General features: G+C 39.4%; 1 protein-coding gene across 6 annotated transcripts in view; it reads left to right on the top strand.

Annotated features, from left to right (window-relative positions):
- The window catches only part of LOC139607860 (protocadherin-1-like), a 195,590-nt gene that overhangs the window by 111,442 nt on the left and 60,704 nt on the right, over positions 1-23,444 (top strand). For all 6 annotated transcript variants that reach the window (XM_071461121.1, XM_071461122.1, XM_071461120.1 and 3 more), the window contains 2 exons: positions 4,675-5,489; positions 6,486-8,672. In XM_071461121.1, coding sequence (XP_071317222.1) covers positions 4,675-5,489; positions 6,486-8,672 — 3,002 coding nt within the window. The remainder of the gene's footprint in view (positions 1-4,674; positions 5,490-6,485; positions 8,673-23,444) is intronic.

Here is a 23,444-nt window from a genome sequence, read left to right as displayed (position 1 = left end):
ATAATACCTCAGCTACTTTATTACAATTAATATGGATGCTTTGTGCCCAACTTTTTGTCCTCAAAATAAAAATCATAACTCTTAGCTTAAAATGCACCAGTTAACCTTATATTTTTCATTCCTCCCATTTATAAAATGTCAACATTCCACAAACTGAAAACAATGTGACAACCGCCTGTGGTGCAAAAGACACACACACCAAAACATCCGGGGAGTAGTTTTAGGAGTCAGGCTGAGTGAACAGGGTTCTGCCAGAGGAGCCGAGATGTTACAGGTATTTCTGTGTTGTGTGACTGGGCACGGCACCCCTGGCATCATATAAGCAGAGAATCGTATCTGTCTTGGGAATGAGGTCAATTGTGCACAGTTTGACGCAAGATGGGACGTTGATTGTAGACATGTAGTAGTTAAAATGTTCTCTTGAACACTGGGGTCAGCTGGGTGGTGCATGGTGTGAGGGCTCCAGGCGAGACTCAATCAGGCCATGCAGTTTAACTGATGTTTAGCTGCCAGTGAAGTTTTTCACCTTCAGCATTGGGATTTATGGAGAGGTGGAGGGCTAGAGGATTGTAGGCAGTTGCTCGGAGTAAATGGGTAGATCCATGAGGTAAGGGAAGCATCAGAGGGAGTGGAAAGCAAGCATCAATGTCAGGAGACATCTCCTCATCTATTGTTGCTATCTAGCTATCTATCTATCTATATAACTGTTGGTAAACATTTTTTACACTACAGCAGCAGAGCGTAGAGTAGTCATGTATTAATCTCAACACCTGTGCATTTCAGTGAAACTTGAACCCTAAGTGACAACACACTCCTAGGTGACACATCGGGCAGGTGTGAGAGCCACTCTCTTTTAGAGCCGCGCTTATCTATAGAGGTCATTGGCAGGTGAAGGGGTATGCTTGGGTGAGCTTCTCCTGCAGCTTGTGAAGTCTGTGGACTGATGGCCGTGCTGAGCACAAGTCATGACACACTGACTCTCTAGCCCGGTCTTGTTCTTAGACTCGAGGTTGTCTTGCTGTGTGGCAAGCCTATACTCTGTGATCTTCTCTTCATTAACTGAGTCTTTAACTCCATTGCCGAAAAGTTTTGACTTGACTGCATTCTTTGCTGCGATGTTAAACATTTTCACAGGAGGTGAAGCAAGCAGTAGACCCATCAGGCAGTTTGAGACTGTCTTTGAAGGTCCACTTCCATACTGCGGTACAGGCTGCCTTCAGTTTTTCTCTGTGTTAGAACCATCTGGACCATTGCATGATCACAGCATGAGCCTATGTGCTGAATGCTGCTTCACTGGTAGAATTAAAGTTCTCTCCTCCATCAGACAGTGGATGCTTTGATTCTATTTGGAAAGATATTTTTTCAGAATATTTTTTGCTGCAGAGCACCTCCATGAGTGTCTGGCTCATTGTGCTTGTTGGTTTATCTATTTGAGCAGGATATTTTTTGCAGCATACAGTGCTTAAGGGAATTATATATATGAACCCTTTAGGCTGTTTAGAGCCCCAACAGTACTGCAAAAAAGAAATACAATGTGTACTACACTCATAGAACTTGTGATACAGAAGGGGTCACCCAAGAATTAGCCTGGACTAAATTGTGTAGCTACCGCAAATAACAGTAGTTTGCCTTAGTTATAGTAGCTGTAGTTATAATAGGTATTCAGTGCAGAAATGACTAAATGTTTTGCAGTGATTCTCTCTGTTAAACTCGACAGTGCTGCTACAATGCTTGGGTGTTATCAGGGTGAATTTTAATAGCCAAAAGGATTTCACTTTCTCAGCCTTACACTTCCTGGAGATTCGTGTTACAATTCTGGATCCACTTGTAATATAAGCCCTATTTGTTGCCATTCCTAGTGTAGAATTTTGTCATTACAGAAGCTAAAACCTTAATCCTGGAAAATAAACAAAAATAAATAAATAAACCATTTGATTTTAAACTGGTTGACCAGGACTCTAATGTGACACAGTTGAATGCACTGGAAAAGTTTCCTCTTGTTCCTCCCTTTGATTTTATGCTGAGTTATGAACCGCAATCTCCCTGAATTAGCATGTAGTCTTGTGGGTCTACCACACCATCTGGGATGGCAGATGATAACCAAGTTTTTCAGAGAAAAAGCGCTGAGATGCAGGAAATGTCACTCCTAGTTGTGTTCAGCAGTTCTAATTTATCCATTTTTCTGTTCAGGTAGTGAACTTTAGTGAAACATGTAGCAGTCCAAGAAGTCTCACATCCTCCAGAGGAGAAAAATCTCAGCACAAGTTCCCCTTCGTGACCACCTCAGAGTGGCTGAGATGAGGAAAAAAATGTACGCTGTCAAGCTTTTGATAAAATATTTGTGAGATAGCTGAGAAATGTGAGATAAAAACCCAAAGGCATGGTGTCAATAATATTCAACTGATAAGAGATTCTCACTGAATAATGGTTAAACCCACATTTCACGAACAACATGAATTTTAATGTAAATGTAAATAAAGAAAAAAGAACACCAATTCGCTGTGGCTGCCAGGCACAGAGCCATCTGGAAGACAGGCATTAGGCCAACTGGAAGACATTAAGTCATGAGTGTCATCAACCATAACAATCATGTCACTATCAAAGCATTCCCATTCATTCCAGAAGTGGCGGTAATGGCAGGGGGACATTCATAGCTGAAATAAAATTAAATAATATTGCAAACTTAAACAGTGAATATTGTATATTATATATGAAATGCGTCTTTGCGTGTATGCCCTGATCACTTTTTACTCCTGCCTGTTTTTTCTTACCCTTGCATACATGAACACACTCACTGTTCATGCCACATTGACTAGAGGCTCCCTAGCAAATGTAGAGAGGGACACATCAATAACTGAGCAATTAGTACATCAATAACCTGCACTTCCAATTTTAATGTATTCAAAAGCAATTGGATTTCTCATTGGATTTCTGTATATTTGTCTTTTTCTGTCTAGCTTAATACACATTTGCTTTGCTTCTCTCTGGAACATTTTTTTTTTCATGTGAAGATTTGCAGAATGTTCTGATTTGAGCTCAAAATAACCCTATCTGCTCATACTCATGTATATTTCTATCTTTCTCACAAACTAAGGATGCACTGATCCTGCTTGTTTTTCTCCGATCCCTAAACTCAGGGTATTGACTGATACTAGATCCAGCTCCTGTACTTTTCTTTATTTTTTAATTTAGATCTGTGTAGTAGTAACTGGAACCATTTTTCTATATGTAATGTATCAGAATGGTCCAACTAAACGTGACATTTTAAACTGAAAGTGCAGATATTACGACTCTAATGTTCTTTAAAAGGCTTGTGCAAATTTTAGGTATGATTCGGGAAAAAAAAAATCCAATTTTTTCAATTGTGTTAAGACAATGACTAAGACAGTGATGAAACGTATTTATTATTGACTGGTGTAGTCTGGGTAGCGTTAACAGTCTTCACTAAAACACGCACAGGAATGAACACTCCATGATTAGTGAGAAGACACTCACAGATGCAGCACACTCACAAAACTGGTAAAATGTTGCCACCACTAAGTTTTCCAGAGCACTGGACCCTGATACTTAACCTTAGTGCCTGCTCCCATTTCAATTACCAATAGAACACCACACACACACACACACACACACACACACACACACAGAGGAAATAATTATAGTCTAAAATCACTGCAGCATGAAAAAAGCCAGAATTCTTTAGCTGGAGGGAATACAGATCAAAGAAGACACTAAAATAATGGGTCGTAATTACAGAGTTGAAAGGTTCAAAATCAAACAATGATTGCAGTGTTTGAGCTAGCCAGTAGCAATTGAGTGTGGATGGAAATTTCTACATTGTGCATTGTTGTAAGCTGCATGTGATGATAATGGCCAAGTTGCATAATCTGCATGAGAAGAAATAGCCTCAGTGCGTCTGTGACCCTTAGTTTGCAAGCCCTTGTTTGTAGAGGCTTCTCTGGTAATGAAATAGATCAGGCAGTTTAGCTCTGTCAATACACAACATCTTTGTAAATTTGTAAGGATTTATTTTTTAGGATATTTTTATACCATACGTTATTTTTGAGCTACATTGTTTCACCACTCAATGTCTAGTAGTGTAATACTGAAATAATGAGTCTCTTAGGCTGTGTTGAATCGCTGAGATTTTGTGTTTCATTTTTATTTGATTACACAGCCGAAACAATCCACACTGGCCCTCAAGTGTGTATAAGCTCACAAGATATAATTTCTTGTTCCTACATTAATTTCTACATGACATCTGTAAAGTTGAGACATTATTGAAACTATTAAAGCTCTGGGACAGAAAAGAAACCATGCTGGGATACAGTTATGATTGCATTTAAAATAATGCAAAGGAAAAAAAATCCTTTGTTGTTGCTGTTGTCTCATTATTGTATTGTGCTTGCAGGCCTGTTATAGGTGTTGGTACAACTTATTGAAAAAATAACACAATGAAGAATACAATATAATACAATAACAGCACAATGACAACAGTGTTATTTTTACCTACTGACTAACTATATGACAAAATGTTATGAGCTGCTGTTGTGGGTTCGTTCAAATTAAAGTTAAGTTGTTGTTACAGCTACCAAGCATTTTATTGCTAAATCTTCAAATGTGATTTCCAAAAGGAGAGAACATTTTGACATATATTCTCTCTGTCTTTTACAGGCAGATCTTCTGATGACCTAATGGAACTGAATTTACGTGTAGTGCTGTTTTGGGTCCCGGTACTGTGCTGTGGCTCTGCTGAAGGCAGTATCCTGTACCGGGTCCAGGAGGAGCAGCCCCCCAACACTCTTATTGGTAGCCTGGCAGCAGACCAGGGACTGCCGGACTCGGGTCACCTCTACAAGCTGGAGGTGGGTGCCCCTTACCTCCGTGTTGATGGAAAGACGGGAGACATTTTCACAACAGAGATTCCCATAGACAGGGAGACCCTGAGGGACTGTCGATCCCTGTCTAAGGGTAAGCCCTGCTACCTGGAATTTGAAGTTTCAGTGACAGATCTCATACAAAATCAGAGCCCACGTCTTATCGAAGGACGCATTGAGGTACAGGACATCAATGACAACACCCCACAGTTTCCCTCTTCTGTGCTCACCATCTCTGTCCCCGAGAACACAATCATGGGGGCACTATTCTCCATACCTTTAGCTACAGACAGGGACACAGACAGGAATGGGGTTGCTGACTACGCACTGACTGCAGGCCCAGAAGCAGCAACCCTGTTTGGTTTACAAGTGGCTGATGACAGGGGAGGGAAACTCCCACAGCTGATTGTCCTGGGCAACCTAGATCGCGAGTTAAAAGATTCCTATGACCTCACCATCAAGGCAGTGGATGGAGGAAACCCTCAACGCTACAGCAGTGCTTTGCTTAGAGTCGTAGTAACCGATGCTAATGATAACTCTCCCAAGTTTGAGAGGTCCACCTATGAGGCCGAAGTTTCGGAAAACAGTCCAGTGGGGCACTCTGTGTTGCAGGTAAGATGATAATACTATTCTTCTGTTTAATAATAATAATCCTAATTATAATAATAGTGTTCTTATTTTAAATGAAATTGCCATCTGGAGTGAAATTGCAAGCAAAATTGTTTTGTGTAGCTTGATATACTGATACTGATATACTTGATAATGTTGTTCAGCTGCTAAGAATCACAGAAAGTCAATTTATCAAGATGATTTAGAATAAAATAAAATAATAATAAAAATCTTGTGTATATCTTTTTTTTCTGTTTATTCCCTAGATAGAGTCTTAATATGTAAAACCCAATCAAAGATATATTTTACTCTGGTGTTGTGCTTTAGAATATTAAAAATAGTGTTACAAGCCTGTTCAAAATGTAACCTCAAATGCAGAATTCTTGGGAAACCAAAGCCACAGTTAGTTCATGTTGAATCACATATCTTCTTGTGTGTAACTTTTATTTACCCCTATTGCTCTAATGTGCATTTTAAAGTAATTTTTAAGTAACACTAGAAGTATTAGAGCATTATCACATTATGCTTGTACAGGTAATTAAGCTGCTTATTGCTTTTGTTGTGCTATTATACTTGCAGGAATAGAGTTAGAGATACACAATGCTGGAGTGTAGGAGTAAGATGCTGTGTGTAGGATTTTTTCTGCATACTGCTGTGAAATTGCACTGACTGCCATGAAAGAAATAGCAGCCCTAATATTTTACCATATGTTTTCATGTGAATATTTTCTGTATCCTATTTTCTGGAAAAAAAGAAGGGAGAAAAGAGAAAAAAAGACCAGTGACATAACCATCAAAAGCAGAGAGAAAGGGCAATCATGGAATATATGCCTAAATAAAGCTGTTCAGATGTTGTGCTATTAAGTGATCGGACATCCATTGATTTAATTTGCTCATTAATTCACTGACTAAGAAACTCTTTCACTAGCTTACTTTAATTCTAAAACTAAATTGTTGCACATAATTCATGCATTTAACCATTGAATTCCTTTAATTGTAGGTCAAAGCAAATGATTCTGACATGGGCCCTAATGGAGAAATTGAGTACACCCTTCATCAAGCAGTGGACCCAGTGCCAAAACTCTTACGAATTGATCGGTCTACTGGTATTATCTATGTCAAAGGAGCTCTGGATAGGGAGGAAATAAGCAGCCTGTCCTTCTATGTGATGGCGAAGGATAAGGGTCCTCAACCTAAAAGCTCTAAGACATTTGTAACCATTGAGGTGACTGACCAAAATGACAATGCTCCAGCTGTGGAGATCCGTGGGATTGGTCTTGTGACACACAGTGAAGGTGTGGCTAACATTTCAGAGGACATGCCAGTGGGAACAGCCGTAGCTTTGGTGCAAGTATCTGACAAGGATGAGGGAGAGAACGCTGTGGTTACTTGTGTGGTTGCTGGAGATGTGCCATTCCAGCTCCGCCCTGCCAGTGATTCAACCAGTGACAACAAGAGGAAGTATTTCCTACAGACCACCACTCCTCTCGATTATGAAAGGGTTAAGGAGTACCGAGTAGAGATTGTGGCTGTGGATTCTGGAAATCCAGCACTCTCAAGTACAAATTCATTGAAGGTGCAGGTGACTGATGTGAATGACAATTCTCCAATATTCTCCCCAGCCTTGTTTGAAGTAGATTTTGCAGAAGAAAACCAACCAGGGGAGAAGGTTTTGGATGTTACAGCTTCGGATGCTGACAGTGGCACTAACGCAGAACTTCTTTATAACATTGTGGCAGACTCATCCATCAAAGGTCTGTTTGAGATTGACCCAAATACAGGTGAAGTAAGAGCCCGAAGCCCACTTGATCGTGAGCATAAAGAACGATATGAGTTCCGGGTCACAGCAGCTGATAAAGGGTCACCTGTTCATAAAGGAACAGCAACTGTTGTAATAAAAGTCCTTGACCGCAATGACAATGATCCCAAGTTCATGCTTAGTGGCTACAGCTTTTCAGTTTTGGAAAACATGCCTCCCCTCAGTCCAGTTGGTATGGTGACAGTCCTGGATGTGGACAAAGGTGAGAATGCTCGTGTTCACCTCTCTGTAGAGCCTGACGGAGGGAAGTTTGTTGTTCAAAATGGGACGGGCACAATTCTCTCAAGCATCTCATTTGACAGGGAAAAAGAAAGCAGCTACACTTTCCGTCTAAAAGCAGTGGATGGAGGTGAACCACCAAGGTCTTCATATGTGGGCGTTACTATTAATGTACTGGATGAAAATGACAATGACCCTGTGGTCACCAAGCCCTCCAATTCCTCTTTCAGGCGCTTGTCACCTCTGGCTTCCCCAGATAGCCATGTGGAGGTTGTGGAAGCTGAAGATCTGGACAGTGGGCCTAATGCAGAGCTGGTCTTCAGTATTGCTGGTGGAAACCCTTACCAGTTATTTCGCATCTCCCCTTCTAGTGGGGAGATCACTCTAGCTAAGGAGATGACCCGAAAACATGGTGGACTACATCGCCTAGTGGTGCGAGTGAGTGACAGGGGTAAACCTGCCCGTCATGCCACTGCCCTGGTCCACATCTATGTCAATGAAACCATTTCAAATGTCAGCTTAGTGGAGGCGTTAGTTGGACACAGTCTTTACACTCCACTGGACAGAGACATTGCTGGTGATCCTGACAATGGTTTTGCTGCACAGCGTAGTAACATTTTGTTTGGAAGCCTTGCTGGTGTGGCAGGTGTTGTCATGTTGATCTTGGTGGTGGTATTTATTCGACACCGCATCCAGAGAGAAACTAAGAGTGGGTATCAGGCTGGCAAAAAGGAAACAAAGGACTTATACGCACCCAAACAGGCACCAAAGAATGCCAAAGGCAAACGAGGAAGGAAAGGCAAACCCCAGAAGTCTCCAAAACCACTCGGGGAAGAGGAAGAGGTCAGCCTTCAGAAGAGTCTCAAGTTCAACCTAGATGGAGTCAATGATAGCCCCAGGATACACCTGCCATTAACTTATTCACCAGGAAGCCCAGATATAGGCAGGCACTATCGCTCCAACTCCCCCTTACCCTCCATCCAGCTGCAGGCTCAATCCCCCTCAGCCTCACAGAAGCATCAGGCCGTCCAGGACCTGCCCGCTGCCAACACCTTTGTAGGAACAGGAGGAGATGACAACTCTACCGGCTCAGACCAGTACTCAGATTACAGCTACAAGACCAGCCAACCGAAGTACAGCAACAAACAGGTAAGGTCATGCCTTACAAAGTGTAACTACTGCCTGGATGGTCTGTTAGAGGAGTGGATGATTGGTGTGTCACATGTGTTGAGGGTGTTGGAGAGGGACAGTTCAATTTTAGAAGTCATACTGTATATAATACTCTTATTGTGTACAACAGTTTTAAAACATCTTTTAGAGTGAAGAACTTTTATGCAGGCTTTGTTGTCAACTACAACAATATTTCAGCAGCTACTAAAAGCCAGTATCAGGATACCAAATTTTAATAATTTGAATGGCTTTTGTTATCATTGTGCAATTAGTACGGATTCTAAAAATGTTAGATGATACTTAAACATTTATTGCAGATATGTTACTGTCAATTCTCTCTTATTCACAATGTAATTCTCTGCTGAACGGCACATAATGTTTGAGAAGACAGATTAAGAAGAGACAAAACATCAACTCCCATTTGAAAGCCTATAAACTGAATTAAAATTGCATTCCCCTCAATTCTAGTCTGATAACTAAAGGTTTTGGACTCTAGTTAAAGATGTGATATAGTATTAGTTATTTCTATCAATATTAACTGCAGAGACATGCTGTCTCACTATTTTTGTTTTTTCCCACATGTAACTTCTCTATAGGGTAAATTTGGATACACATAGAATTCTGTAAAAATTATTAACTCCAGCTATGTGTTCATGTGTTGCACTCCTAGAAAACTTAGATGGCCTTTCATATTTTGTTGTTTCACCTGTTTGGCAGTGGAGTTGAGCAGGGAAAGTCCATTTCTCAGCGACTTATTTCTGCTCTTCTGCCTGACCTCTAGTGCTCTGATCTCTGCAGGTCACTTGCTCTTATCTCCCTGCTCCTTATGCTCTTATCTCCTCTTATCTGTACAACATTTGGCAAGGTTTGAATCGCCATGGAAACAGAAATATTAATAGACTCAGAGGGGATTACGAACAGAAAAATTGTAAAGTCTAGGGACAGGAAGCTAGTGTGTCTCTAGGTTTCTGTGTCATCTGCAAGTGTGTGAATGTGTGTCTTGGACTAAATAAGTGTAGATGTGTATTTGTGTCTGTGTGCAGGAGGATAAATCAGACTACCATAATCCTTGAATAGTGTAACGTTCCTTATAGTACTGCAAAATGTCCAGATGTCATGATCCCATCATCGTTTGACAGAAATACATACAGCTATTGTATTGCATCTCCTCTCTCTTTCCAAGTACAATAATTACTGCAACTCTCATTCAGCATGAGAAAAAACATCCAGTATCGACAGGAGGTAAAAACAGCATTATATAATTTAATCCAAACAAAAATCCAAAGACTGCCAACTACAGCGGTATCCCCCCTCAAAGAAACGCAGTGCATCCACGATCAGCTACCCAACATGACTAATACCACTAATAATATTTGTTAATCACACAAATAATAACCAGCTCAAAAGATAGATACATTAATGAAGTAAACTGTATACATTGATATTGATGTATTTACAAATTATTTTCATTCAAGACCAGCTGACATGGGCTTTCAAGACACTTCCATATAGTACATCGCAGTGTCATATATTTAAACGAGTTTGACATTCTCCAAGGCTTTGCAGATAATATTTGCCACAAAAAAATTAGCAAAAATAGAAGTGGAAAATATGCTGCTGAGTTCTGAACATGTGTATGTGACACATTTTCTGTGGAGATATCTTCAGAGCCAGTCTCACAGTTGGCTGGTCGGTAGTTTCAGCAGATGCTAGCTGACAGCTTAGGTGATCACAAGCCTTTGTGGGTGGAGTCAGTTTAGAGAACAGTCACCACTGTCTCCTTGATGGACAACATAAGGGACCAAAATGACTGCAAGCCACGGGGTGTGTCTGGGTATTTGTGTGTAGTGCCAATCTCTGTGTATGTGTGTAGATTTGCTGCTTATTATAAGAATGTTAATTGTAACTCTGGCACAGATGTAGACTCTCAGCTCTTGACAATGTTTGTGGTTCCTCAGTATGATAACATAGATGCATATGAGACATGACTCAAGTGATTGACAGGCTTTATAAAAACATGGACAGATGTTGAAGCTCATGTGACATACCTCAGCAGATGTTGTCTCATGTATGGCATCCCCTCTCAAATCAGGAAGAACAGATTGACCAAAATATATAATTAAAGTAACTGCCAAGTGATGTGACAGATGTAGAGTGTTGCCCTTGCTTTAATTAACTGTGTTACTCTCGACAATGGCTTTTGTGGTCAGGTGTAGTGTTGCACAGCATACAAATACTGGAAAGGTACCCAGCTGTTAATTACAGTAATATACCCCATTTTATTAGTTTTGGTGTTTCAAGAATGACAGTGTTTTAATAAGTATTTCCAGTGAGTTGCGTTGATGTGCATGAGTGGGGCTGTGCTCTGCTTCCACTCCCTGTAGACATAGTGGGTGCGCCAATCATTTTTTTTCACTCCTAGGCACACTGCAGCTTTCATGGTGACAAAACAAGAGGCATGGCTGCAAATGCAAGTGCTCTTGCTGACCATCTACAGCTTGTCAACAAAGCAGACACACAAAGCGAAATATGGTATTATTTCGCTTACATAGGCAACAGTCAGGCAAGCCCACAGACACTGCAAAGCATGTCTGTAAAGATCTTTGCAATCCACACAGAAAAAAGGGAGCCAACCTGGAAAAGCATCTTGCCGAGAGACATGCCAACCTGTTCAAAGAATTCAAAGAGCGACAGGTTAGCGAATGTGATAGATAACATAATTACATCATACCCATGCCCTCAAATGGAAGTCAAACTTGCGTGATTTATAATTGTTACAAGTGAACTTTTTTCACCATGTTATGAGGCAATTAAGGGCAATGATAACAGTTAAATTTGGCTTTAGCTTTTCTGCAAACTTACCGATGTGGAAAACATCTCTATATGCAACTTCATAGAAAAAAAAAATTGTGTGACATTAACTCTACCATAACTTGCAACCTGCTAAAAGAGTATGCAGATCAATTTATACTCAATCACTACTGGTAAGGGTAATGATTCCATTTTGTCAGTAATTGTTTCTATTACTAGCTCAGTGTTCTTTAAGTGATATCTGTTTGCACATATAAAATTTACTGTTAAAGAAATCACATAAACTCAAGTATAGGAGATATCAGATTACTGCGTACCATGTAAAAACACACCTATATTTATGTAAAAACAAAAAAATGTAACAACACATAAAGTACAATTTTATTAAGCATGAAGATAATAAATTACATTATAAGTCTGGCACTTCATGACGATTAAGCTCAAACCCAGGATTATTAGCCTGCATACTACAGTTGTGCATAAAATTGGAATGGACACAAATGACTCAGTACACCTCCTTGCATTCTACTGAGCACATTTTTTAAAATTTTCTGTTTAGTCAAATTATACTTAAAAATGACAGTTAAGGAGAGCAGGTTTGTGGTACAGGGATAACTACAGACAGGTTTAAATTAAAGGCAATTTACTTATGAACACTATTCTATTATTAGGTGAAATCTGAGTTGCTGTTCAAGAACTAAATCAGCCTGATGTGAAAAATTTACTTTACAAATTTGTATTCTTGAACTTTGTGAGCACCGGTTTGAATTGTAGACATTCATAGTGAGAACATGTTTTACACATAATGATATTTTAGGCAGTCCCCAGTCTTACTTCTTTAAAGGACTTTCCTGGGGTTAGGTGTAGGTTAGGGTTGTGGTTGGACATGTTGTCATGAGGGCCAAGGTTAAGATTAGGGACTAGGGAATGCATCATGTCAATTTAAGTCCATGCAGTCTGTGTAGAGACAAATATTTGCAAATGCATTTATATGCATAAGTGGGAGTTTTGGTAGGAAGTGGTAGGGTAGTGATGCATGTAGATATTCTTTTAACACAAATGTACAAAAACTTATAATAGAGGCAAGTGTTGGATATATGGTGTTCTGTGTGCGTGTGTGTGTGTCTTGCTACTCCAATATTTATTTAGATCTACTACATAGCCTTGTTTGCTGCACCCACTTACAGTAACTCTAGATTTATTTTGCAGACATCAATAGATTTGTCCAATTTTTCATTGAAGGGGTGTTTTCATTTTATAGGAGTGTATACACCTATAAATGCTTGCCTTGAAAACAGCCTGAGGCTGGAAAGTAGAATATTTACATTTTATACTCAAGAATGGTTTGTTGAGGGTGCCAAAACCCGAACAGATGTTTAAGATGTCCTAATTAGATCACAGTATTATCTAAGCATGTGCCAGCTATATGTGCAAAGCCATATTTGGTTTGTTTTCTACACTAGGAGATAGTACTGTTATCAGTCCAGACACGTTTTCATCTCCTCCCGAGACTCAGTAGAGAATTTTGCAGGCCTCTAATTGCTTTAGATTAACCCACTTATGCACAGAATTCCTGAAATGCAGTTTCTGGGATATAGAATATTACGGCAGACATACTGCTTCTACAGTCAAAGGCAGTTGGGCAAAAAATATCCATTACCTCACAGCAAATTCAAAATAAATCCTCTCTAAAATGCTTCTTCCAAAAAAAGAAACGAACCAGTAAAAGCCAGAAATAGACTTAGACAGCCGAAACCCTTAACCACAGTTGTAACCAACGGTTGTCATGTAATGTATGTGTCTCGACTCAATGAAATTCAGAACCATGGACAGTGCTTTTTGCTGCCAACTGTTCAACAGCAGCTGTGCAGATGGAGCACCGTCGCATCACAAGTAGAGAAAAAGATGATAGGCCCATGTGTGGCTGGTATAGATGGACTCCTGTTCTCTGTGGTCCTTAGTCAACACTCTTTAGAATTTAGACATACACTGATTTGAATGTGTGAAATGCTAAATTAAAAAAAGCGATATTTTACTGGTAGGTGGTGAAAACCCACCAACAGCTAGGAAATCAAAAAAAGAAATGAACCATTTTTTCCACTATTTCAGATAACACCACCTATTTTCTGGCAACAAAAAGCCTTCACAAGTGCAAATGTACCACCAAACAAACACATAATGTTTTTATAATAGCTTTAAACAAACCAGATGAGCTTTTTACATGATATTGTGCTGTAGCTTCCATGTACTGAAAAGAGGTCCTTTTTTCCATACAAATTGCACCTGTTTGGGTAATATTGTAATTACAGCAGGGATAATGGGAATTTTCCTCAAGGTCTTGGCAAGTTAAACTATTCTCAGGTGTATGTCACAAATTTGTTAATGTGCATATTTCAAAGGAATAATTATCAATGTGGCAATACCCTGTACTGTTGAAATGCATGGTGTACAGTATGTCACGTGCAGTGTATCAGAGTATCAGAGTAGTTATTGCACATGTTGTTCCTGAATTGCATTTGAAAGCTGTTTTTACGAATTCGTTTATTTATATTAATATAAAATCAATATAAATCAAAAACATATACACACATTTATTCATTCAAATTTTGTGTTATGAAATTGTTTTTGAAGTGCAGATTTGAACCTCTGAGTGATTTGTTCAATGAAATTCATATGCTGTGAAATTAAATCATATTTACAGTCATAATTGAAGATTAATATTTCACCCAGTCATCACTGCTGCTGCACAGTTGTGCCACAAATTACATGGCAAGCTTTACAGTGGAGTACTGTGCGCCATTACAACAACTATCATTGTAGTTTTCAGTTTCCCCTTGTCACCTTTGAATGTGTGATATTGCGTGATGGTTACTGGAGAAACCAGTGACTCACATTAGTAATAAGAGTTGATAATTAGCCCTGTTGGGTCCAAGTGCTGGCACCTTTTTTCACACCTCACTTCACGAGCATCCTGCATTTGAACAAAACATGGGTGTGAGTGGTGTGGAACACTAAGAATCCCTATTACACAGCAATCATGACTGCTTGAAAAGCTGTAAATTCATTTTTTATGTACATTCACACTAGCAAAATGCTTTATTTATAAAAATAAATAAGAAAATGGATGAGTGTTGTCCCCCTGTGGGCTACTCACTTATCTCCTTTCCTGTTCACGGTTACCTAAAACTTTAGAGAATTCTTAGAGTGGGAAAGTGGGTAGAGTGAGTCACTGTGAGTCTTAATTAACCTGCTTCTTTGTTAAGCAGGGCCCACACTTTGTGAACTTTAGGCATCCCTTTGAGCTGGGATTAGCCCAATTTAGCCCAATTCTGCTGTTTGAACCCAGTGGAGGTGTATTACAGAGGAGGCCAGAGGCAAAATTTCCACGTTCTACAGGACTGTGACACAATATTCCCTCACACTTGTACTCAAGACTAGTGAAACCTAGAAATCATAGAAAATATGTCATCTGCATTCCAGTGAATAGTTGAGAAGGCAAGGAATGCAGCTGACTTATTCTTCCTATCTTTTCTTATCTCGGTTTCCAATCTGCCTTCCAGTATTTTTCAAACAGGCACAACACATGCAGACATACACACACACAGAGACACCCACACACACACACACACACACACACACAGCTCTTTGTGTACCACATATTGGCCCTGGCTGATTACCCAGAAAAAGAAGGCTCAGAGGAAAGTGAGGTGAAAAGCATTGTAGATGCTGGAGTAATTTACTTTTCCTGCACTGCATGTTTTGCTTACCGTTATATGGCATGAAAACATGATTCACTACATTGTGTTGCATTGTACACTGCTTTATGCTAAAAATACTGTGTAGCGTTCAGTCATCAATACTACTGCCATTTCACACTGGGTTGCCAAACCTACTTAGATAAACGATATTGACCTTTATTCATAGTACGATGTACGTAGTACTCAATGTATTTTATAATTACAACATATTACCTGTGAGAAACGCTGCTAGTACAGCTCACTTAAATCAGCTAGTGACTCTAGATTCCTTGGTTTTTGCCAGGGACTTTATATAAAGGTGGATGACATGATAGCTCCCCAAACATAAAACCAAAACATCTAGACAATACAGGTCATAAACCCCGTCCCATCAAGTCACCTTTCAATGACGTGATCAGTACGATTCATCAGAAAAGTAAATAATATGACAAATTAAGATCGTTCACGATATAACATCATCAGATTGCCCAACCCAAGCTGTGATTGATGATTTGGTCAAGCGGGTTTATGGGAGGGACCTTGATACCTCGGCTCCACCCCCAATCATGATTGCTCAGACTCTGGCTCAAACTGACATCATGAGTCACAGTGGGTTTTTTTCAAGTTATGCTAGTGCTAGCTTCATTTCAAGAACTTACATATTGTAAGTTCAGGGTTTTTCTGGAGCATGTAAACATTTCATATATCAACTCGTGTAAAAATCAGCATTTTATGCAGTTTTTATATGTTATATTAAAGTATATGCCTGGTTGCACTAGTACAATTACACTGTCCTAATTACGTTTAAAAAACCAACTAGAAAGCTTGTTGGATGAAAATGATTATTTTGGCTTAGATAAGGTGACATTTCTGACACGCAACAAACACTGAAAGCTGTTTTAAGAGCAGAAGCTAGTAATGAATCTGTGGTACTTTGATCCAGCCTTGATGGAGCTAAGGCATGGCAGGATCAAACAAAGTCCAAAAGATGACAAGAGCAGATTCTTAGGAGGTTTGAGTAAATTTTAATTGGAAATCTTGCATTATCGGTGAGAGCACACACCACAAGGGTACAAAATAATGCGCACAATGGTCTTATTTGCTATAACCCTTCATACTTCATCTCCCTTTTTTTCCCTCTTCCACTGTAAATACTGGGTCCGCCAGGACTGTGCTTTGGCCAGATCAGACTGTTATGTTCAGGTAATCGAAGGTTTGACACAAAAGCAGACAACAATGGGTGAAGTTATTTGAGGTTTATAGCCCACAACAGGGAGAGTGGTTCAGCCAATCACAGTAGAATTGACATACAGACAGGATATGAGGTAAGGTAATGGGCAAATCATGAAGATTTCAGGTATGTATTGACAAACATATGACTATAAGAGGAATGACTGGAATGCCGGGACAGAATGGTAACATAACCTTGCAGTGATCAAGCCTCTAAATAATACTGTCACTAATTGTGGATGAGTCGTAGCTTGGTAGACAGGTGATAGCCTGTCACTGAAAATGTATTGCTGCCGCTGCAGTATCATGAAGTTGATATGACACAACTCTGCAGAGAGCTTTTAATTTGAACCTGGAGACACAAGATGCATGGGAGAGGCGGAAGGTAAGAAGAAAGAGAATAGAGAGAAAGGTAGATTAAGTAAGATAGATTTTTCATGACCTATTGATATTCCCTCTGGCATCGCTGGCATAATAAGTGCAGGCATCACCCAGGTAAACACAACCTTTATATTGAGACTGGCCATCGGGCATACTGGCACAAATCCAGGTGTGCTGCTACATTGGTGGTCAAAAAATCAATAAAGTTTATACTGACCCAGTCATTCTCTTTACCGGCCCTCTCTGTGTGCCTGTCATTCGGGGTGCACCTCATACCCTCACCTCATCCCCTGACCCTGCTGCTGTGAAAACATATCCAAGGGGAGACACTGCAGGTGATCTACAGTGGAGGCAAACAGTGGTCAGGGCAGGAATGACAAAAACAGGAAACTTCTTGAAAACATTGTGACAACAGAAAACAAAGGCTGTCTGAAACTGAAGAGGAAGGACAAGGAGACTATGAAGAAGGAAACATGACTTTTGTTAGACTCTTGCCTGTGTGCTACTAATTTCATTGGGTTTAGGATGGCTGAAGAGAAAAAAAAAGAAAAGCAACTGCTCCCCTCACTCTCACTTGATGTTGTTCATTATGACAACTAACTGCTACTAAATTTGGGCATTATTGACAGACTACAAACATTCCTAATCATCAATAATCAGACACAAAGTGGATATTTACTAAAATATGGCCACATGCAGCTAGTTGATGGCACCTATGATATTTGTAAGGCTTTCAAAATGAAGAATCTGTCCTTTATTCAGATATCTCAAGTCGTGCTAGATATTGAGGAAAAAGAATAAAATCTGTTGACAAGCAACTGTGCTTTGATTGGATGTCAATCTGTCAACATCAAGTAATCCACAAGAGTGTTAGCTACAAGAAGAAGCATAAAGGGAAAGACAAATAAACCCTGAAAGTGAGCAAAGTGATAGAATAATGTCAAGTCTAATTTTCTTCATTGTCTGTCTTTACATACTGACTCAGCTGACATCTGAGAAGTTTTTTTTATTTATTTTTATCACAAAATCAAGATTTGATCGTTAACAAAGTCTTAACAAGACATATTTAATTTTAAAAACAATATATTTCATACATTTTTGTGACAAAGGTATTTGGGTGTTAGTTGCATACGTATCCCTGAAAAATTATTGAGTCACTTTTTGCTCACTAGCACAGTTGGTAAGAAACACTCAGCAACACACACTAATCTACAACATTCATTAAGGATGTCAAAGAATTTTTTTTTTCTTTTTTTTTTCCATTGCTTCACCCTAAAATCAAAGGATTTGCCATAGGTCCGGTAGCCAAATATGTGCAGCTGCATTTCAGACAGGCAGGCATATTTATGGACAATGTAACTCATTGACATAACAAAACAAATTTAACCCAAACCCCAGATGTATTGATTTTTTGCACACATACCATTCCCTTTGGAAAAGAAACTGTCCTCTTAAATGTATGGAGAAAAATAGTAAGGGTCTTTTCTGAATGCTGCAAGCTCAGAAAATTCTAGGTCTACGTCTTTGGTCATGCATACAACAAATACACAAGACAACACAACAGCAGACAAGAAGGGATTAATGTCTAAGCCAATGACTAAATTCAAACTAGTAAAATTAACAAAACATGACATATTTAAGCTGCCTTGAATATTTACACTTTATTTTTACTTGTCCAGTAATAATTTCACCGTAGGAGTCTAGTGGGCTAGTGCTTAAAATCCTTACACTCCACCCCTCATATCGTCTTTGGTGTGTCTGCTCATCGCTATTAAAAACTGTGCTAGGCAGGTGGAGATAAAGAGGCCAAAAATATTCACATAACATCCCTAGACATTCTTTGAAGTGTCTTGCCAGGGTAGAGAGGATGTGTGTTACCTTGAGTTACAGTAGACGGAGACGGATGTCAGCTGTACGATCTGGCACTGCACAATATAAAAGATGGCACAGCTCAATAATCAAGGCTTATGCGGAAACGCTGGATGCTCAGACCGGCTGCTATACTCAGCACATTTACAATGTCCTGGCACATTCTATGTAGCCCTCTGATGCTGTCTTGTTTCATGTTAACTGGACTGGAGACTGGAGCGCCTAAATCTCAGGATACATCCTAATTATTCTGAGGCCAATCAACTGTTGAAACTTGGAGCGATGCAGTTTCTTTAAGTTCTTGTGACTTAGCAAGTCAAATCCTATTTGATGGATGTGATGCTCATTAGTATGAAGATTTCTGGCCCTACAACAGCAGACCAATGGAAGTGCCAGACTTATTGGCGTGTTCCAGGTAGCAGAGTACAGAAGATTAAAAATTGACTTAACCGACTGTCAGGATCCATGGATCACAATGTGAAGGTGGACTTGCCTGGGTTTACAAATTCAGCACCTCAAGTGCACATCTGGCAGGAGGCTGCTCATCATTGAGATTAAGTGAAAAGTGTAAATTGGGCTTGTACTGAAAAACCAATTAATTCATAAATTACAAATTACTGTTGGAATATTACAACTCTAAATTCCCCGTAGAGGGTTGCGTCAGGAAGGGCATCCGGCGTAAAACATGTGCCAGACTAAAATATGCAGAGATTCGCTGTGACGACCCCTTAAAGCAGCAAAGAGGAAAAGAAAAACATTTTTTAGGATATTACAGTTGGGATAACATTTTATGTCACTGATGGATAAAATTTACTGCACTGGAAAGCATTATCTATATATATGATGTGTACGGTTAATGACTTTTCAGTAATTTTTTTATGTAATCATTCAAATATACAATACCTCACACCATGGCACTGAACATCTCTGTTTGAATGCGTGATGGGATTCCTAGACAGAAAGTAACACTAGTAACAGAGTATTAGTAGACTAGCACTTAATACTAGTACATAGTAGCTGCAACCGTCTAAAGTCTGTAGCGATGGCAATGTCTGCTGTACTGTGTCCACAAAATAGAGTAAGTCTGCAATGCATTGTCAGGTTTTACTTATTTTGCTCATGTATGTCTTTTCTCTTATTTTATTAAGAAAGTGTAATTAATTTGACCAGTAAAAGTACAGTGGCTGAAGTAACATGAATTGGAAAACACATATTATCAACAGAAAGACATAGTTGGTGATAAGGAATTATTTGCCAGCATTTTGTGAGCAGATAATATTTAGGTGTTCCTCACTACTCTAGGTAACAGAGAAGGTATTGATTCAAAATGCCCCAATAAAAAAACCTTTAACTAGAGGGATGATCAACATGGTGAGGGCAACAGAGACAGCAGAGAAGCAAATGACTTCAATTAGCAGGCTTGCCCTAATGAGAGAACCATTCTTTGAAGTAGGACATAGGCATTGATTTCATTTGCACCTCACTCTCAGTCTGAATGATCGCAGTCGGCCCTCTGGGATTGCTTGGTCTGTAGTCTTGGTGTGACAGGACTGACAGGTGTTGATAACAGGCTAAGACCATATGCAGGAAAGAGTAGTACATTTTTCCGTATTCAGTCAGTATAATTAACATATTTCTCTGTTTCTATGTGGAGGTCACCTTTTTGTCCAGTTACCTGTAAAAAGCTGAGATCTGTTACACATTGTTCTCTGCAGAGGCAAGTGATGATTTTCTGTCTTCTTTTAGTAAGACATTACAAAACTTGGGAAAAGTACCAACAAAATGTGATACCGCTGGGCTTATGCCATTGATTTTGTTTCATTGAAATACTAACAGTGTGAAACTGTGACTTCCAGTTCACCTCTTTTTTTTACCTCTTTTTTTTTTCTAAACAGATTTTATTGGCATTGTATGCCACATTGGTTGCATGACATGGCAAGATGATTAACATTTTAGCAGCAGGCTTTAGAAAGTATCTCCAACCAAAGTTTTGTAGTTAATGGCACTTCTCATAAAAACTGCTTCATGCGTCATGCCAGTTTTAATGTAATTGTAGTGTCCTAAGTTCCATATGGTATGTGACTTCCTGGGTTTTGTATGTTGTCGTGTTTTAAGTTCCATATGGTATGTGACTTCCTGGGTTTTGTATGTTGTCGTGTTTTAAGTTCCATATGGTATGTGACTTCCTGGGTTTTGTATGTTGTAGTATTTTAAGTTCCATATGGTATGTGGCTTCCTGGGTCTGGTATATTCAGTTAGGGGCCCCAGGTCAAAAGGACATGGGAGATGAGTGCCTCTTGTTTTAGGAAATGAGGTCCATTTAGATACGAACCATATATCTTGTCTCAGCTTCATGAAGACTACCAACCTATATAAGTGGGTAGTTAGAGCTGTTATTCAGAGGAGATTCATATTGGCTTTGACTCCTCTCTCAGGCAATCCATGGTGCTTGATTTGATGGTGGACTTCTTTGTAATAAACCTTTTCATATACAAGCAAGACGGTGTCAGCGGAGTTTCCTTCTTCATCTTCACATCATCGCTATTAATACACAACATAATAATTACGCATTAAACACACTTTAATAATGTGGAAATGTATTGATTTAAAGGCAAAAGGACCTGTGACAAAAGTCTTCCTGATGAATGGCAAGAACTTTCAGTGCAGCTCGCTCTGACTGCCAGCCATGAGCCCTCTTGATGTCATCAAAATGCCCAGTGATGCTGACTTGCTCTTTGATGTAGAGAGAAAATAATTAAAGTGTTGCTAGTGATCTATATACGTTTTAAAAAGTGATGGTCTCTCCCTATCGATCAAGTCTGATGAAATGTCTGATGAAAAGCCAGTGGTTCACAGTGATCTGCTCTCATTTTTCCTCAGGCTTATATGTATGCTTTTGGCACATGGTCAGATCCTGTCTTCTATGTAAAAAATAAAATAAAATGAGTAACTCCTTAAGGTAAAGCTGTGTGGAGGCTCAGCTCCCTGATGGCATTGCCTTTAGCTGAGATATTATATCACCACACATCCCAGCCTTCTTACCTTCTGCCAGGCAGATTAGTGCTTTTATCAATAAGCAGCTTAGCACCAAAGTGTCCCTCAATAATATGCCATGGTATTTTTTTTTTCTGCCGCTGCTTTAACTCCTGGGCTCTTTTCGTGTCTTTTGCTCTTACACATTCTCATAACCTCACATTTCCCTCTTTTCACCCCCTAAAATTCTCCACTTTCTTTGGCTATATTAACCTCTGACTTAGAGAAACAGCGATACATTATGCATTCTTCTCTTCCGGTCACATTAGGAACCTAGACAGGGCCCAGGAGGGCCAGAGTGCAGCATCCCCATCAGACATACTACCCCATTAGAAGACTGCAGTGCACCATAAAACCCATAAAAGTCCATTAGGGAAGTGCTCTGGCCCACAGACACCTTTAAGACCAGCCAGCCACAAAGGTGCACAGTTACAGATGGGGTAAAACTTATTTGTTTCGTCACCGAATTGCCATGTTTTCCTTAGGATGTTTATTCAGAGCTATGTGTCAGATGTTGTTGTTGCACAAAAAGCAGTGATTCATGCGTTAAGCACTTTTGCTACGTGGTTGCAACATAGTTTCAGAAATGCAGTCGCGGTAGTCATATGTCAGTACTTCTTAATCATCCCTGAATTCAGTGATGTTCGGTGAAAACTGTTTCAACTATACAGTTACCCCATTATTTTTCTAGTTAGCAGACCACCACATTATGCACAGTAGTACAATAAATGTAATGTAGCATAAACATTATTGAGCTAAAACAGACCCCAGCTGAGATTTGGTAACTGTAACTGCCTGAACATGCCCTCAGCCAGAGACAGCTCTTTCACCCTCCTTCGATCGGAACAATTGCATACAGCTGTGAGGTTTCAGCACACTGCCTCTCATGTGATTAGAGCGCTGCTTATTACGTTTGATGAGCCTGACCCAAATCTTCATGAGGCAGACACATTTTTTTCATAGTGAGTCTGAAATTCTAAATCCTAGATCAAGTCAAAGGTGAATCCCTGACTTGGCCATAAATTGCTATATCTAGTGCAGTTCTGTGGGAAAATCAACCATTTGGTCCTCTGGGAGATTCTCGTGACATTTAATAAACATTATGAAACCATCTCTAAATGTGAATACCAAATCTGAAGGTAGTATGGTGTGTTGCAGCCACACACTCCAGTGCTTGATTTTGGAGCTGCCATTTAATTAGCTTTGCCTTTCTCTTTGTGACAAACTGATGTGGGGCTATGATTAATTTCATGTCTTCCATGCTTTTTTTCATAAATAAATTTCATAAAACCCTCGCTCACAAGTACACTTTTTTTTTTCGTCTTATTGCTGTAATTTAATTGCTTTAAAACAGGTGATGATGAATGAATACATGAACGTGACATACATCATTTGAATTGTATTTATGTAATTTACACGCATTATACAGGACCTTATAACTGCTTCTTGTGGATGGTAAATGTAATGCGCCTCTATTGCTTTAGTTTTCCATTGCATGACTGCTGCTCTGAATAGAGTCATGAATCAGTCCTGTAGGATTATGTTCTATATACTGGAGCACAAAGATATTTTATATTTTCCAAAGGTTGCACCTAAAGGTTTACATGGCACAAAGATCCATTCATAATCCTATAACAGAGAGAAAATTTAGTCTAAGTATCCAGTTGAATGGATTCAGTCTCCAAATACA

Source organism: Trachinotus anak, unplaced genomic scaffold (assembly GCF_046630095.1).
Source record: "Trachinotus anak isolate AG129_WGS33_773 ecotype Australia unplaced genomic scaffold, CSIRO_AGI_Tana_v1 ptg000024l, whole genome shotgun sequence".
Taxonomy (NCBI): domain Eukaryota; kingdom Metazoa; phylum Chordata; class Actinopteri; order Carangiformes; family Carangidae; genus Trachinotus; species Trachinotus anak.
This window is presented reverse-complemented; position numbering and strand designations above follow the sequence as displayed.